Source organism: Panthera uncia (assembly GCF_023721935.1).
Source record: "Panthera uncia isolate 11264 chromosome B3 unlocalized genomic scaffold, Puncia_PCG_1.0 HiC_scaffold_1, whole genome shotgun sequence".
Taxonomy (NCBI): domain Eukaryota; kingdom Metazoa; phylum Chordata; class Mammalia; order Carnivora; family Felidae; genus Panthera; species Panthera uncia.
Genome location: NW_026057582.1, coordinates 91,958,754 through 91,977,413, shown reverse-complemented (window position 1 = coordinate 91,977,413; position 18,660 = coordinate 91,958,754). Strand labels below are relative to the sequence as shown.

Genomic DNA, 18,660 nt, shown 5'->3' with positions numbered 1-18,660 from the left:
AGGAACATGGGGGGTTCCTCTCCAGAAACTGGAGATTAGGTGGTGTATATGTATACAGATGCAGGTAGAGAGGTATTTGTGATTGGTGGGAGCATGAGAATTTCTATTTTGAGTGCTTTTATATTCTGCAAGCAAAGTCCTGATCAGGATCATCAACTGAGAGTCAGTTTCAGAAGGAGATGAAGGAAGTTTGCTTGTTTTTAAGTTTATTTATTTATTTTGAGAGAGCATGCACACAAGACAGCATGAGCTGGGGAGGGACAGAGAGGGAGAGAGAGAAAGAAAATTCCAAGTAGGCGCCTCACTCTCAGCATGGAGTGCCACCCGGGCTCACCACAAACCATGAGATCATGACCTGAACTGAAATCAAGAGTCAGATACTTAACCCACTGAGCCACCCAGGTGCCCTGAAAGTTTGAAGAGAAAAGGAAAAAGTTATCTTTAAAAGGTGAGAGAGTGATTGTTATAGGGGCAGGACCTCAATGTGCAGTTCCTGGTTCTGCAACAGCATCATTTGAAACTTGTTAAAAATGTGAGATTTTTGTCTCCACTCTATACTGAAAGAGAAACTCCGAGGATTGGGTACAGCAATCTGGTTTTTTATCACGCTTTACAGGCCATCTTTCACATGCTAAAATGTGAGACCCCATGTATCAGACTCAACTGGAAGCCTTGTTGAACCACAGATTGCTTGGCTGCGGTCCCAGAGTTTTAAATTCATGTCTGAGGTAGGACCCAACCAAAAATGCCCATTTCTAACAAGTTCCCAGGTGACATAGGTACTGTTGGCCTAGGGACCACACTTTGTGACTTAACCAAGCATATTCAAGAAGTTTAAAGAGGAAGAAGGGAATATAGGATGTATGTGAAGGAGTGAATTTAACTTATTACCTTTGAAATTTAAGCTGGGTAAGGAAGGACATGAAGATTTGAGTGGGTGATGAATGACAGTGAAAAAGTGTTAGGATAAATGCATTTTGTCCCTATATTGTTGAGTGATTGTTGGGTTTGGAATATCAGAAGTTGAATAGATGAGCAGTGGTGATCTGAGTGGATTGTTACAAATTATAATTATGAAGAATTGCCAATACTGGTAATGACAAGGTCAATGTAGGATTCCCAGATACAGTACAGGATGCCCATTTAAATTTGAATTTCAGATAAATAATGGACACTTTGTAGTGTAAGTGAATTCCAAAGTATTCTTAGAACATACATGATGTGTGTGTGTGTATTTTTTTTATATTTATTCCCAGTATGGGTATATTTTTATCCATTATACTGATCACTCAATGAGCTCTTTCAGTCTAGCAACCTCTATCCTTCAATTTTGGAAAATATTTTAAAATAATTTCATTCTTACTATCTCCCCTTCATTTTCTCTGTTCTTTCTTTCTGGAAGCCCTGATATTTCGATGTTGCACCTTCCGTACTAATCTATTTGTCTTACCTTTCCTCTCCAATATTCTATCTCTTATCTTTTTGCCCCTTATCTGGAAGATTTCCTTAACATTATCTTCTAACCTTTTCTTGAATTTTTTATTTCTGCTAACATGTTTTTAATTTCCAAGTGCTCTTTTTTGCTTTCTGACACTTTATTTTTTATAGCATCCAATTGCTGTCTCATTGGTGCCATATATTCTCTTATTTCTGAAAATATGAATGGATAGGGCTTTTGTTTATTTGGTTTTTTGTTTGTTTGCTTCCTTGTTTTTGGAACTGTTATCTGTGTATAGCCATTGCTTTCTTCCAACTCCATCCTGTATGTTAAAAATTAGAAGTTTTCTTCAGAGGAAAGGTAATCTTTGTTTTTCTGCTCATGTTTAAGAGAAACTAAAAACCCATTGGATACTCTGAGCACATAAGAGGGGCTTATTAAATGAAAGGTACATTGTAGGATGAGCCAGCATTGTCTGGCTTTGCTGTTGGGAAAGCCTGAGGTTAGTATCTTTAAGTATTTCTCTTGGGATGATCAGATTCCTGAAGAACAATCTCTTCCAATCTCCTGGAGTCGTGTGGTTGGGGAAAGAGTTGACAGTCTTAGCATTCGTTATGTAAACATTCATTCAAATACCATTTCCAGTATGTTACCTATGCATGCCTTCAATTGTGACTGGATCCTCAAGACCAGAGACCTCCTGTTTTACTCTCTCCAAGGATCAAAACTCCACTTTTCTACCAGAGTCAGGGAGGGACACTTGCCCAGCTACATGAAGTAGGGGAGCAGATCTGTGATTCTTCATGAATGACAGGATTAGAAAATAACCATTTTGCAACCCTGAATGAAATAATTGGTTTAGGCAATGATCATCAGTGTATGAAACCATTAGATAAAAGGAAGGTGTAAGCTGTCAGCACCTGAAATCATAGATAAATCTCAACATTACTAAAAGTGGGGCAACCAGACATTATAAGCCTTTCAATACACTATGAAGCACAAAGCACTGTGAAGTGTTCTTGCCAAAAATAATAACCTGGAATCTAATCAAATTTAGAGCATGAACTTCTAACTATGGGAAATATGGAGGATGAAGAAACAAGTTAAATGACACTCAAGGGAGCAAACTTATATATACAGAATATGCAACATTCTAAAAGACAACTGAATTGATTCTTGTAATAAATCAATAGCATAGAGGAGAAAAGTGAGGAAGGAGGAGCTGCTGTAAATTAAAAGAAATTTCTGTGACATGATACCCAAATCCCTGTGTAGACCTTGTTTAGATCCCAATTCAGCAAACCAATTAAACAAGACATTTGTGAACCCGCTAGGAAAATTTGGTAATGAACCAGATAAAAGACGGTACCAAATAATTATTGTTTATTTTTTTTAGATATGATAATGTCATGAAGTCCATTTTTCAAAAGAGATGTATGTTGAAATATAGAGGAGCAAAATGATATGATATCCATGAGCTGCTTTAAATTAAATCATGTCCATGATCTGCTTTAAGTGAAATCAGCTTTGGGGCACCTGGGTGGCTCAGTCAGTTGAGTGTCTGACTTTGGTTCAGGTCATGATCTCGAAGTTCGTGAGTTCGAGCCCTGCCTGCATCGGCTCACTGCTGTCAGCCTGTCAGCAGAGCCTGCTTGGAATCCTCTGTCCCCTTCTCTCTCTGCCCCTCCCCAACTTGCACTCTCTCCAAATTAAATAAATATTAAAAAAAAAGAAAGAAAGAAAAAGAAGTTAAATCAGCTTCAGCTAAACAATAAGAAAAAGGAAGAAGATTAAGCAAATGCAGTAAAATCTTGATAATCATTGAAGCTGGGTGATGGGTGTTTGTTTCTACTCTTGTGTAGGAATGAAATCCCCCCCCCACACACACACACCACCTGCATGACATTTTTTATCAAAAATTTTCATTTTTCTTTGGAGAACTGTTTCATGTAATATTGCGAGGGAGCAAAATTAGGTGTATGTTCAATTTCCTTTCATGTGCATCTCTCCTCATATTTTTACTCTTCAGCTGTATATTTATAATCATTTGGTATTACGCACCTATGTTATATTTAAATCTTTTTCAAAGCACAGAGTCAATTAATACAGTGAATAGCTGGTTTCCCTAGTTATTTTATGTTTTTACATGTTTTAGTTTTACTTAGGGTCTTATGTATACTATAATTGCCTTTTATGATCTTAAAGTATAGTAGGTTAAGATTAGCTACCTGTGTGTTATCCCTTTGAGACTTTCACGAAACAAGATGAAAATCTCCTAAGAATAGTGCGGCAAGTATACACATACTGACACACATAAACAGACATACTTAGAGTAATTCCATTTTAATGACATTTAACTTCCATTTCAGGAACTTCCTATAATGATCTTAAAATGCTAAAATCTTTTTTTTAATATGAAATTTATTGTCAAATTGGTTTCCATACAACACCCAGTGCTCATCCCAAAAGATGCCCTCCTCAATACCCATCACCCACCCTCCCCTCCCTCCCACCCCCCATCAACCCTCAGTTTGTTCTCAGTTTTTAAGAGTCTCTTCTTTGGCTCCCTCCCTCTCTAACCTCTTTTTTTTTTTTTTCTTCCCCTCCCCAATGGACTTCTGTTAAGTTTCTCAGGATCCACATAAGAGTGAAAACATATGGTATCTGTCTTTCTCTGCCTGACTTATTTCACTTAGCATAACACTCTCCAGTTCCATCCACGTTGCTACAAAAGGCCATATTTCATTCTTTCTCATTGCCACGTAGTATTCCATTGTGTATATAAACAACAATTTCTTTACCCATTCGTCAATTGATGGACATTTAGGCTCTTTCCATAATTTGGCTATTGTTGAGAGTTTGAAATGCTAAAATCTTAATTGCTATTAAATTAGGATATATATGTTAGCAATGCTAATATAGGACAGAAATTATGATATCCAGTATCAGAAAATGAGATTTTTTTCTTGAGATTCCTTGTTTTCAATTTTTTACCAATATCCTATGTAAATAAAACCTTTTTTTTTTAAGAAACCAGAATAAATATCAAAGCAAACAGCTGTTTCAAACTAGATAATCGAGTTTGAACAGACTTATCTTTTTATATATCTTACTACTTGGGTTTGCTCAGAAACATTGATATGTCTATGCAAATGGATAGCAATTCACTAATAGAACCACCAATTAATAATTTAAACATTAACCATGAAAATTAAAATCTACAACACAGTCTCATAATCTCTGAAATCCAAAGTCACTAATGTGTAAAACCTGATTGTTCATCTCTCAGTTTTATGTGATTAAGTAAGTCTCTGCCTAAGGCTGAAATTCAGAGATTAGGGTTTTTTTGTGGTTTGTTTGTTTGTTTGTTTATTTCAAAGATTAATTTTTTACATAAACCTCATAGTTTTTGGTTTGGGGTGCTTTTTGTTTGTTTGTTTTTATTTTCTCAGGAAATAGTTGAATCAAATGATTTAGGGGTAGCTCCAACATCAAAATTAGTTTTAAGAAAATTACCACTGTTCATTATAGTTGGATACATTTAGTCTCAGACCCCTCTAAACTCTACCCAGATAGTCATCCGTTCATTATAGACTTATATACACTTCAGAGCAGTTTATACAGTCCCAGCAAGAACATTCCTCATCAACACAAAGGCTTTGTTCAACTCAAGGGGGAATTTCTCTCTATGGCTACTGGTAATTGGTTCTAGTTTCTGCCCAAATACAGTCTCTTGGGGTAGGGTTTTAAAGCTTTAGGAAGAGATTTTTTTTTTCTTTTAAAAATAAACTACGGCCAGGGACGCCTGGGTGGCTCAGTTAGCTGAGCATCCGACTTCGTCTCAAGTCTTGATCTTGCAGTTCATGAGTTCAAGCCCTGCATCGGGCTTACTGCTTTCAGAAGGGAAGGCCTGCTTCCCCTCAGTCCCCCTTCTCTCTCCCTTCCCTCACTCACGTTTTCTCTCTCTCTCTCAAAAATAAACATTTAAAAAAATAAAAAAATAAACTAGGGCCAAAGAAAAGTTACAAAAAATATGTATTAACTTGTATATTATGTAGCTAATTGACATATTTGCATGTAATAAAGTTCAAGAAGCCCAATTTTCATCCTCTCAATAATTCAAGAACTATTTACTGAATACCAATGATATGCCAGGCACTGTACTAAGCTATTGGGGTTAGAGATTAATATTTGAAATATTCCAGGTATTTTTGGTTGCCATTATATAAGCTTTCCTCTTACAAACCAGGTTAATTTTTTTGAAAGAAAGCCTCAGGAAGAAAATCCATTAATCCTCTATACAAAGTACAACACAATTTGTTGGAACTGGATTAATCACTCTCTGCTTACATAAACAAAGGATTTTCCAAATTTATAAGTGTCTAATTTAGGTGACAGGGAAAATTTACAAAAAATAAACATTTCATATATCGGCTGTCTTTTTGTTTTGATGCTTTAATTGATTTGAATTATATTCATGTTGCCAGCATTCTAAGTTGTTCCTCTTCAGTTTTGAGATACAGTGTCTCTTTCTCAGTTGCCCAGGGACTTATTCTGGTGGCAAATCCATTCAGGGAAAGGTCAAAGCGTGATTACTGTGGAAACATTTATATAAGCCAGCTATTTGGACCTAGTGAAGAAAACAAAGATCTTTAATTAGCTCATTAAATAGATTGAGGAAAAGTTTTTGTGAAAGACTGAATCAAGTATAATCTGTTCTCGATTATTAGTGACCAATTTCTCAGTTTTTGTTTTTGTTTTCATTGTCACAAAGGGTAATACAGAAAAAGGTTAAGGGCATAAACTCTGGAATTAGACTGTGTTGGTTGTATTCCTGGCTCTGTCCTGTGCCTCAGTTTCCTCCTCTCTACAAGAAGGACAATAATAAGGATACCTAGCTGATGGAGTTGAGAGGACTTAATACATGTTAAGTGTATCAAGAACAACAACTGGATAATAGAAACCATTCCACAAATGTTAGCTAGCCATTCAATGTAGGGAGGTAAAGACTTCGATGCTTTCAAATTGTTTTATTGTAAACCTGCTTTATTCATCTGAATGTAAACCTCTATATTTGTGTGGATGTCAAGGTTTATAAAACATGTATTAAAGAATTATAGGGGGGTGCCTGGGTGGCTCAGTTGGTTAAGCATGACTTGGTCTCAGGCCATGATCTCACGGCTCATGACTTCAAGCCCGACGTCGGGCTCTGTGCTGACAGCTCAGACCTTGGAGCCTGCTTCGGATTCTGTGCCTCCCTCCTCTCTGCCCCTCCCCTGCTCAAGCTCTGTCTCTCTCTCATTCAAAAATAAATAAACAGGGGCGCCTGGGTGGCTCAGTCGGTTGGGCGTCCGACTTCGGCTCAGGTCATGATCTCGCGGTCCGTGAGTTCGAGCCCCGCGTCAGTCTCTGTGCTGATGGTTCAGAGCCTGGAGCCTGTTTCGGATTCTGTGTCTCCCTCTCTCTCTGCCCCTCCCCTGCTCGTGCTCTGTCTCTCTCTCTCAAAAATAAATAAACATTAAAAAATAATAATAATAAATAAATAAACATTAAATAAAAGAATTCTGGGAAGTCATAAAACTTGATGAGCGTCACAGATACTAATCATTCAGAAGTTGTACTACTTATTGTTACTTCAGATATAGTACAACTTACAATAAACTCAGAATATTCTAGAAACATTTTTTCTAGGTTAAAATTAAGCCTCTTTATTGTTAAATACCCTAAAACCTCAGAAAATCTGCTAATATTTAGAATATCCCCACTGCAGGTGTTTGCATTTAAATCAGTGAAATGTGCTTCTGAAAGTTTCTAAATGTGAATGCAACACCAAGTATTGTATATATTTGTTAACAAATTTAAATTACAAAAAAAACAAAGAAGAAATTGTCTTTATTACTGTAGCTTAGTAATAAGTCTTGAAGTTAGGTAGTATCATGTCAGCCCTCCACTTTGTTCTCCTTTAATACTGTGCTGGCTGTTTTCAGTATTTTGCCTCTCCATGTAAACTTTAGAAATGGCTTGTTGGTATCCACAAAGTAACTTACTGAGATTTTGATTGGAATTATGTTGAATTTATAGATCAAATTGAGAAGAACTGATATCTTGACAATACTGAGCTTTCTTACCCACGTAGATGGAGTATCTTTCTATTTATTTAGAGTTTATTTGATTTCTTTCCTCAGAATTTTGTAGTTTTCTTCATATGAATCTTATATATATTTTGTTAGATTCATACCAAAGTGTGTCATTTTTCGGTACTAATGTAAATGGTATTGTGTTTTAATTTCAAATTTCAATTATTCATTTCTTTTTTTCTTTATTTTATTAGTTTTCTTTATTTTTGAGTGGCAGAGAGAGACAGAGCACGTGTGGGGGAGGGGCAGAGAGAGAGAGAGGCAGACACAGAATCGGAAGCAGGCTCCAGGCTGTGAGCTGTCAGCACAGAGACCGATGTGGGGTCCAAACTCATGAACCGTGAGATCATGACCTGAGCTGAAGTCGGACACTCAACCAACTGAGCCACTCAAGCGCCCCCAATTATTCACTTCTGATACCATTTTATCATAAGAAAATTTTTTTTACTTGAAAACCTTTTGTTGACCACACTATTGTAATTCCGTACAATAAAATTGTGTATATATCAGTAGATTGAAGCAGTAAGATGGAAGATGGGTTGTATTAGTCCAGATTCTGCAGAGAACATAACTGATATATATATGATTGGCTCATGAAATTATGGAGTTTGAGAAATCCAACTATTTGCTGTTTGTAAGCTGGAGACTCAGGAAAGTTGGTGGTATAGCTCTGAGAACCAGAGTGCTGGTGACGTATTTGCAGTGAAGAACAGGAGATGACTGATGTCCCAGCTCATCAGTCAGGCAGAGAATAAATTCCGCCTTCTTCTGCCTTTTTGTTCTATTTGGGTCCTCCATAGATTGGAAGAAGCCACATCCACACTGGGGAGAGCCATCTGCTTTACTCAGTATACCAATTCAAATGCTAATCTCGTGCAGAAACACCCTCACAGATCCTCCCTTAGAAATTGTGTTTAATCTGGGCACTCCATGTCCCAGTCAAGTTGACACCCAAACTTAATCATCATGGGGGTAATCAGAGTTAGTATCCTAAGGCAGTGGTCCTCAAACTGAGGTATATTTATATATCCATGGTGATAAATGAAGACAAGGATATGGATAGTATTAAGGGAATTGATGTCTAGGAAATTGATTTCATAAGAGTAATTTAATTTTATATTTCTCTTACTTCCATCTTCTTTTTGTCCTTCTTATTTCTAGCTTCTTAGAGGATATCTCAGTTGTTTCAACAGACCATGTGCACTAGGGTATTGGACACTCAGAAACTAAGGCCAGTGTAGTCAGTTTTAGAATAAAACATTTTTTTAAAGTTTTATTTAGTTACTTTGAGAGGCGGGGAGAGGCGGAGAGAGAGAGGAGAGAGAATCTCAAGCAGGCTCCACACTGTCAGTGCAGAGAGCAACACTGGGCTTGGTCTCACCAACCAGGAGATCATGACCCGAGCTGAAATCAAGAGTCTGATACTTAACCGATGGAGCCACCCAAGTTCTCCTAGAATGAAACATTTAAAGAAAGAGATACAAACAGTAGCACAAGGCCTGAGCCACGCAAGAAGTAACCTAGCACACACTGTGTACTCCACAGAAGATGTTCAACAAATGTGATGGGTAAATGGATGGCTGATGAATTAAATATGCTGTGAGAACACAGACTTCCATGTTCTGCTCCACTTCCTGTAACCCTTTCCTATGTAAGAATAGCACTTTGTCTTAATCTGATAAAACTCTGCATGCTTGAATCAAAGGACTGAGGTATATCTGTAGAATCTGGCCTATCAGTAGGTTTATTTTTTTCTTCAACAAATATTATTGGATGATTCCTCCATATGTGTCATTGAGCCCGGATACACTGGTAAATAAGACGGATAAGATTAGGTTCCTTGAACATTTGTTGGCAGGAGGTGAGGGGATTGGCATGTAAGTTGGTAATTAGAATATAGGGAGAGAAATGCTATTACAAGGAATATAGTGTACAATGGGAGCATATAGAAGGAGCACCTAACTCAGATTCGGTGTGCTGTAGGGAGGAAATTTAAAAAAAAATCTTGAAAGAAGGAATTTACAAGTTGAGTACTGATAAGGTACGTTTGAAGGGTATGGGAAGTGGGCTAGGAGAAGTAACTAGAGACAAAACTGGAAAAATAAGATGGGATCAGATACTAAGGTATTGGGACCTGTTATAAGAGCAATAAGAGCCACTGAAGGGTTTTAAGTACAGAAGAGACTTAAGGACCATTCTTACTAAATTAATTCTAAGGAAGACGCTGTTTGGGTTTATATTACTGGAGTCCAAGCCTTTTATCACTTAAAAGGGTTGATATGACATGGTTGTACCTCTCTGCCTCTGTTTGAGGATTCTCTTTATCTAGAACACCTTACTATACTTCTACATACACCTTTCCAATTCTTCCCACAATACTCAATTCATATTCTAGGGCCCCCAAGCTTTGCAAATATTCCCAGCTGGTGATTAGATTCTACCACTGCATAGTGCCTTATTTGTATAACATTTTTTATCAGTTATATATTGCTGCATAATAGATAACCCCCAAATTAATAACTTGAAAGAACAAAAAACACTTATCATTTCTCAAAGTTCCCAAGAATCAGGAATTTGGGAATGGCTTAGCAGTGACTCTATCTCACAGTTTTTCATGAGGATATGTCAGTTGGGGATGCAGTCATCTGACATCTTATCTGGGGTTGAAGGATACATTCTCAGGATGGCTTACCCACATGGCTGGCAAGTTAATTTTGGTTGTTGCAGGAGGTATCATTTCCTCGTCCCTTGTACATCTTCAAGAACTACTTGAGTGTCCTCCTGACATGGCAGTTGAATTCCTCCAGAGTGAGTGATCTAAAAGAACAAGGTGGAAGCCAAAATGTCTTTTATGACCAAGGCTTGGAAGTCTGACACATTGCCATTTCCACTATATTCCATTGGCCACACAGGTCAGTCCTATTCAATATGGGAGATTACACAAGGATGAGAATACCAGCAAGTGAAGAACATTGAGGGCCCTGTTGGAGGTTGGCTACCACAGCGATTATAACATTTATCTTCATTATGAGTTAGGCTTGTATCTATCTCTGTATCTAGATCATTCTCACCCTCCCTTTTTTTTATTATCACTCCACTATGGAGTCTTTTTTTAGACATGTTTTTCCTAATTATATCCTTCCCTTCATGAAACTGTAATGTTTATTTATGTACTATGTGTACACCTGTGCTTTATATGTAAAAAGAGTAATATTTTTCACCCCCTGCCCTAAGAATCAGTTTTCACTTCCTTGAAGTGGATAATATCACCCCTTTTGACATTGAGAATGCATGTACTAGACTGACAGCTGAAAACCTGAGGATTGACTGCCTCCAATCTTCCTTCAGGGAAAGAACTAGGGGTGGGGGTGGGAGGGTAGGGGGAAGGGGTAGGTGGTGGTAAACTCTCTCCAGCCCACAGACACTTTCACTCACCCAAAGCAACATCATTTGTCTTGTCTTTCCTAGGAGACACCTGCAGTTCTTTGGAATTCAGTTCTTTCTGTTGCCTATGATGACCTCAGTTCTCTGATGAGTTTTAAAAATCATAGTTTTGTGGTTTATTTGCCTTTTTCTCATTAGAATGGATGTGGCATTCTCTTGTGGCTTTCTATATTCTAAGAGGAAGTGGGACTCTTCTTTTTCAGTTTCATGCAAATAATCAAAGGGATTTCCATGCACTAAGTTCCCAAGAGTGACTCTTAATGCCTTCTAAGGCAATGTCTGTAGCTTATGGTGTCTCATGGATTTTCTCATTTCGTTTGCGTTGTGTTTGCGGTCATTTGTGTAGCCAACATTTAATGAGCTGCTACTATGTTCTACCGCTGTTCTACATATGAGCTCATTTCAAACTATCCTTGACTCCTCTCTTTTCTCTCACACCCACGTCCTGTCTGTCAGGTGATCCTTGGACTCTATCTTCAAAATATAACCAGTTCCTTTAAAAACTAAAAATGGACTTATGAAGAGCCTACCAATTGCATTTATCTCAGAGAAATGAAGACTTATTTTCATAGAGGAACTTGTACACAAATATTCATAGCAGCTTTGGTTGTAGAGACCCAAATGTCCTTCAAAAGGTAAATGGACAAACTGTGGTCCATCCATGGCATGAGGTACTGTTCGGCAGTGAAAAAGAATAAACTGCTGGTGCAAGCAGCAGCTTGGATGGATCTCCAGGGAATTATGCTTAGTGAGTCTAGCCACAAGGGGATATATATTGCATGATTCCATTTAGAAAAATTTTTTTTAACGTTTTTATTTATTTTTGAGACAGAGAGAGACAGAGCATGAATGGGGGAGGGGCAGAGAGAGAGGGAGACACAGAATCGGAGCAGGCTCCAGGCTCTGAGCCATCAGCCCAGAGCCCGACGCGGGGCTCGAACTCACGGACCGCAAGATCGTGACCTGAGCCGAAGTCAGACGTTTAACCGACTGAGCCACCCAGGCGCCCCGCATGATTCCATTTAGGTAACAATTGTGAATGACATAATTATGGGGCTAGAGTTACAGATTGGTGGGTGTCAGAGGTTAGGAGTGGGATGGAAGGGGTGTGGCTGTAAAAGAGGTGACATGAGGGATCTCATGGTGATAGTTGGGCATCTTGATTGTTTGGGTGGTTAGTCCAGGCTACACATGTGACAAAATTGTATAGAGCTACACACAAACATATACACAAATGAGTGCATGTATAACTGGTGAAATCTACATAAACTCTGTGGATTTTGCCAATGTCAATTTCTTGGTTTTGATATTGTGCTGTGGTTATATAAGATGCTGGGGGGAGGGGAAAGGGATATTGGGGAAATTTATTTGTACTTCTTTGTGCATTTCTTTGCAACTTCCTATAATTCTACAATTATCTCAAAGTAAAACATTTTATTTATTTATTTTATTTAAAAAAATTTTTTTAACATTTATTTATTTTTGAGACAGAGAGAGACAGAGCATGAGCAGGGGAGGGTCAGAGAGAGAGGGAGACACAGAATCTGAAACAGGCTACAGGCTCTGAGCTGTCAGCCCAGAGCCCGATGCGGGGCTCGAACTCACAGTCTGCGAGATCATGACCTGAGCTGAAGTCGGACGCCCAAACGACTGAGCCACCCAGGCGCCCCTTGTTTATTTATTTTAATTTTTTAAATGTTTATTTAGTTTTGAGAGAGAGAGAAGAGTGCGAGCTGGGGAGGGGAAGAGAGAGAGGGAGACACAGAATCACAACTAGGCTCCAGACTCTGAGCTGTCAGTACAGAGCCCAGCGTGGGTCTCCATCTCACACCATGAGATCATGACCTGAGCCAAAGTCAGATACTTAATCGACTCAGACACCCAGGCACCCAGGTGACCCTTTTATTTATTTATTTTTAAATGTTTATTTATTTTTGAGAGAGACAGAGACAGTGTGCGAGTGGGGGAGGGACAGAGGGAGAGGGAGACAGAATCTGAAGCAGGGTCCAGGTTCTGAGCTGTCAGCCCAGAGCCCAATGCAGGGCTCAAACTGGTGAACCACAAGATCATGACCTGAGCCGAAGTCAGTTGCCCAACTGACTCAGCCACCCAGGTGCCCCAGAAAAACATTCTAAATACACAAATAAAAAATCTAAGAGTTGGTATGGTACCATGCTTTTCCATTTTTTTAAAATCACGTATAACACTTCACTTAGTGCTTTAAAAAGAGTGTAGTAGTAAATGTTTGTTGAATTGTTGCAAATAACTGGGCAAGGATAGGAAGGAGAATCAGTATATGATTCATTGAGAGTGGGAATTAGAGATGTCATTGACCAAAATGGAAACAGAGCCCCTATGGGAAAGAAGTGAGACAGAAAGAGAGCATTTAATGAACATTTTCTTAAATACTGAACACATCCATCTTTATTCATCACTGAACATTAAAGAGGACTATTCTTAATATAGTCTTAGGAACTCAGTATTTTTTTTTTAATGTTTATTTATTGTTGAGAGAGAGAGAGTCCGAGAGGGGGAGGGACAGAAAGAGAGGGGGACAGAGGATCCAAAGTGGGCTCCTCACTGACAGCAGCTAGCCTGATGCAGGGTTTGAACTCATAAACTGTCAGATCATGACCTGAGCCCAAGTCAGATGAGCCACACAGAACCCCCTAAGTACTTTTTTTTTTTTTTAAAAGAATTAACTCATCCTCCAGAATTGATTACTTACTGCAAATCAGCATGTTGAACTTCAGGGCTTCTGATAACCTGTAAATTAAGGACTTTATTTTCATTAGTTCAATTAAAGATGAATTATATTTCTCATTTCTAACTGTGAACTAAATGCTCCAATTTAGCAAGAGCTCTGGAGATCAAGTGCCATGGAGCTATTATTACCTTTCTACATCATCCAAGCAAGGGATGAAGCATTTGTGGGTGCAAAAAAGGGCCAGAGTCACGGAGACTGAGGAAAACAAAGCACTCTCATCTCATTGTATTTTGATTTTCTGGTTTTTCTCCACTTTCTAGATTATAAACTTGATTCAGGCAGTAAGTGAGTAGGCCCAGCTGACATCTAGAAAATAAACATTTATTGAATGTATGCATAAATTAGCCAAAATCCCTGCCCCAAGAGGCTGATAATCTAGTAGGAAAGGTATGACACATATAAGAGTGTTTTTTTTTTTTTTTTTAAACCTTGGTCCTGCTGGACCTGCCAGATGGGGAAGGAATACACAGTACTTGAAGACTGCTCACAAGAACTGCCAAAGCGTATTAGGTAAAACAATGGGCAGATTAATTTTGTTGAAGATTATGTTCATAATACATAACATACATATATAAACATGATCATAATGTTTAAGTTATAGTTATGCTGAGTGAAAGGAGCCAGACCAAAAAAAAGGTACATGTTGTATGATTCCATTATATAAAACCATGAAATATGCAAACAAATCTATAGTTACAAACTGCGGAGGCACCTTGAGGGGTAATGAGTTTGTTCACTGGCTTGTCATAGTGATTTCGTAAGTGCATACATATGTCAACACTTGCCAAAATGTACATTTAAATATGTGTAGGTTATTGTATGTCAATTATTCCTCAATAAAGCTGTTTTTAAAAAAGAGGTGTGATAAAATCAGGTAATAGAGGATCAGATGGACCAATTTTTTCCTCGGGAGAAGAATCATGTGTAAAAAACAACTTAGTAAACTATCGCTAATTGTCAAACCTTGGCTGGTGTGTTAGCAAAGGAAAAGAAAAGGCAGAGAGGTATTAGACCCAGGAGCAACCTGCAGTCTTTGGTTAAGGCACGTGCTGTATGAGTTGTCTGTGGGCGACATCTCCGGAGGGAAAGGATGCAGCCCACAGTTAAATCTGGGAGAATTTTTTCTGGCAGAAACAGGGTAAATTGGAGAGAGAACATGATTTGGCATTTTGGACGAGGAGAGTAAGGCCCCTGTCTAACGCACAGGGAAGGGGCTCGGAAACGCAGCAGAGCACAGGCAGTGGCCAAGCCCTGTTAGCGCGGGGGGCGGGAGGCCAGGCCCCGCTAGCGGTGATGAGACTACGCCGCAACTCCAGGCAGGATCCCGGAGGCCCAGAACCTTAATCCTCCACTATTGCTTCCTTCAGTTCCATCCCGGGAGGGGACACAGATGTTTGTGCGAGTCCCGCCCAAGTATACACTGGAGACCCTGGGAGAACAGCCGACCCCTCCCGGGAAACCCACAGCGCTGGAGCTAGAAGCTCCCGTGCCCAGCGCGTGCGCGCGGCGCGCAGGGAGGCAGTCTGGAAGTGAGGGAGCGCGCGCCCTTCACGTGACCCAGCCCGCGGGCGGCGACGCACACGACGCGCCCCTCACGTGGTCTGTCTTCAGCCCCGTCGCCGGCGGAGGCGGGCGCGGGCGCGTCCCTGTGGCCAGTCCCCCGGAGGAGTTGGTCGCACAATTATGAAAGACTCAGCTTCTGCTGCTAGTGCCGGAGCTGAGTTAGTTCTGAGAAGGTTTCCCTGGGCTGTCCTTGTCCGGCGGCCTCTGCTGCCGCCTCCGGAGACGCTTCCCGATAGATGGCTACAGGCCGCGGAGGAGGAGGAGGTGGAGTTGCTGCCCTTCCGGAGTCCGCCCCGTGAGGAGAATGGTACTGGACCCACGCAGGCCCCGGCGGGGGAATAGTCCCGGGGGTTGCGGAAGGAAGGGGGAGGGGGGGGACCCGACCGGCCAGTGTGTGTCCGGGGCCATGCTGCCTGGGGCGAAGGAACCCCTATTGCCTTCCGGACTTGCCCCGGCGGGACGGGAGTGCAGTTCGTTCGGGGGTGAGGGGCAGGAAGCAGGTAGCAAATCTCGCCCGACGGCTCGCCGCGGGAATCCCCACAGCGGAGCCCTGGCTCCGACCAGGGACCGCTCGAGGCGGCAGAAGCGCGAGCCAGGGAGTACCTGGATGAGCAGAGCGGCCGCAGCGCGCCAGACGCAGGGCTCAACCTCCGCATCTCCCGGGAGCGCCTTCCTCCTGGCGCCAGTTGCTAGCAGATAAGGGAGCCAAATGCTCTGCTAAAGTTCTGCTTGGAAAGGGAAGGAGGGCTGGGAGGGAACAAAAAAGGGATAGAGGACGCGGGATTGGAACTGTGCCTTGTTTGCTGCGCAGTAGATACTCCACAGGTACGTTTCCCTTTTGGAGCCGAAGAGGAGGGGTTTGACGGTATTGACGGTGGATCTGGTTTGCAGTTTTCTTTAGCAAGAATTAAACATTTTTATTGGGGGCGCTGCTGGAGGTATCGAGGCGATGTGTTGTCTGGATTTATATCTAACAACCCCATCTGTTGCTCTAGAGAAGGGTTAGTTGTGTTTTAAACCTACGGTGCAGAGTGGCGAGAGGGATGCGGTGCATTGCAGCTTTCCTTAGAGCCTGTTGTTGTTGTTGTTGTTGTTGTTGTTGTTGTTGTTGTTGTTGTTGTTAAGGCCAGGGATCAAATTTGAAGATTTTTTTACGAAGAAAGTAATTTACAGGGACTTGAAGAGCGAGGTGTTTTTCTGGTCAGTACTTGAACTTGTTGGTTTCGTGCAAACAACTCTCCCTCTGCTGGAGTCTGGCAGGTTTACTTTTCAGCAGAAGTTAATTTAGGTGCCATACAAAAGTGAAACCACGAATATAGTTATACTTTGAATAAATAATGCACCTTACACTGTTTTCCACCTTCTTTGGTAAAGTCAATAAAAACGTCGTTTTACTTTTTTTCCTAATTTTGAAAGAAGGGTTTAAGTTTCTTTACTGATGCCAGATTTTTTAACTTGTTACTTACATGGATTTTTAAGAGAATATGTTTTGGGGTGGGGGTTGAATGAGAGTTCCTTTTGTATGAAAAAAAGCAAACCATTAGTTCTGAATCTTCGGTGATGTGTCTAGTTTTTCTTTTTATGGTAAATAGTATAAATTTGAACATTATCATTTCAGTATCTTAAAAAACATTTAGATACCTTAGAAAATGGAAATTAAGATGATTCATCACCTTCAAAGGCATTGTTTCCTAATATTTTATTCATACAACCAGACACCTTTGTTTCTAATGACTTTCTAGTGAAAATTTATAATTTCTTAGTCTTACCTTAGATGCTCTTCTCAAACTCAGCCTCTTAATGTCTTGTTTGCATGCTTTGAAACCCAGCTTCCAAAAATTAAGATGTGGTCTGAGTTTCTCCTTTTCCTGCTCTCTTTCCATTCATGTCCAGTCTTTTTATAGCAGATGTGCTCCCCCAGATGGTATGTTGGTATACATAAGTTGTGCACCATCCTTGGCACATAACGTGAACTCAGTGTTGGTTGTACATGCTAACATTCCTGTTGATTTTACAGAGAGAAATTCTCACTTTAAAAATTTGAAATTTAGGATCTGATTTTAGTTTTTACATACTTGAGTCCTGACTGCTATTGAGTTCTGGAATTTTTTTTCTTTTTAAATTTCCAATTAAATTATAGTGAAAACTGAAAACTGAGGTTGTCCAATAATAATCTGTTGAGCCCCCTCAAATTTTAGGTCAGCACTGTGACCTGAAAATTCACTGAAGTATCTTGTATCTACACTGTATAATTCTTACTGTAAATTCTTATTTAAAAAAATTTTTTTTAACCTTTATTTATTTTTGAGACAGAGAGAGACAGAGCATGAACGGGGGAGGGGCAGAGAGAGGGAGACACAGAATCTGAAACAGGCTCCAGGCTCTGAGCAGTCAGCACAGAGCCCGACGCGGGGCTCGAACCCACAGACAGCAAGACCACGACCTGAGCTGAAGTCAGACGCTTAACCGACTGAGCCACCAAGGTGCCCCTGTAAATTCTTATTTAAAGCATTTGCTTCTTTCTGGTAATCAGTTTCTTCTTTGACACTAAAAGAAAGCATACAAAATTTTTCTGCATTTTAAAAAGCTTTAAAACTAATCAGCTAACCATAAAATAATATAAAACAAAATACCAAGAAACACAGGTTAAAAAACTGGAGTGGAATCAAATTTTGTACAAAATTATCTGCCGTGGCTATTGGAAATAATTTGTTTTATTCATTTGGTAATCGCTTATTTAGTGGGTAATATATTCCAAGCACTGTCATAGGCACTGGAGCGGCAAATATGTGCTAGACAAGTTTTCCACTTTCAAACAGCTTACATTCTAGTTATTTATAAAAGATCTAGTTGTCAGTGGAAGGTGCATACATCATAAACAGTGTCTACTGTATTGCACACACTGTGATACCTTAATAGTTTTGAAGGCAGTACAGATAGGCAAAAATTAGGAGGATAGTGTGATACCATTGCATAGATTACTTTGAAAATACGGGGTAATCAAGGAGAGAAAGGAAAGTCTGGGTGGGTTTGCCCAAAAGCTGATAGTACTAGAGCCTTGTAGAGGCAGTAGGAATTGGAATTAAACTGGAGATAGAAGGGGCATTGAATTGGTGGTTTTAGTCCAAGGGAATTGAGGGTTAGAGGGAAGAAAATCCTTAGTTTATTCAGGGAACTACTGTACAAATACTTTATGTAGATATGAATGAGTGAAGTATGGGATGCTGGTGGGAGTATTCTGGAGACAGACAAGGACCAGATTTCTGAGGGCAATGTATGTCATGTGAAGAAGTTTGGATTTCATGCTGGAG

The 18,660-nt window shown here is 39.9% G+C and overlaps 1 protein-coding gene across 2 annotated transcripts in view; it reads left to right on the top strand.

The window, feature by feature from the left end:
• The first annotated feature begins 15,573 nt into the window (after positions 1 to 15,573).
• The window catches only part of TRPM7 (transient receptor potential cation channel subfamily M member 7), a 121,429-nt gene continuing 118,342 nt past the window's right edge, over positions 15,574 to 18,660 (top strand). For both annotated transcript variants that reach the window (XM_049611653.1, XM_049611652.1), the window contains exon 1: positions 15,574 to 15,656. In XM_049611653.1, coding sequence (XP_049467610.1) covers positions 15,654 to 15,656 — 3 coding nt within the window. In that variant the 5' untranslated portion in view covers positions 15,574 to 15,653. The remainder of the gene's footprint in view (positions 15,657 to 18,660) is intronic.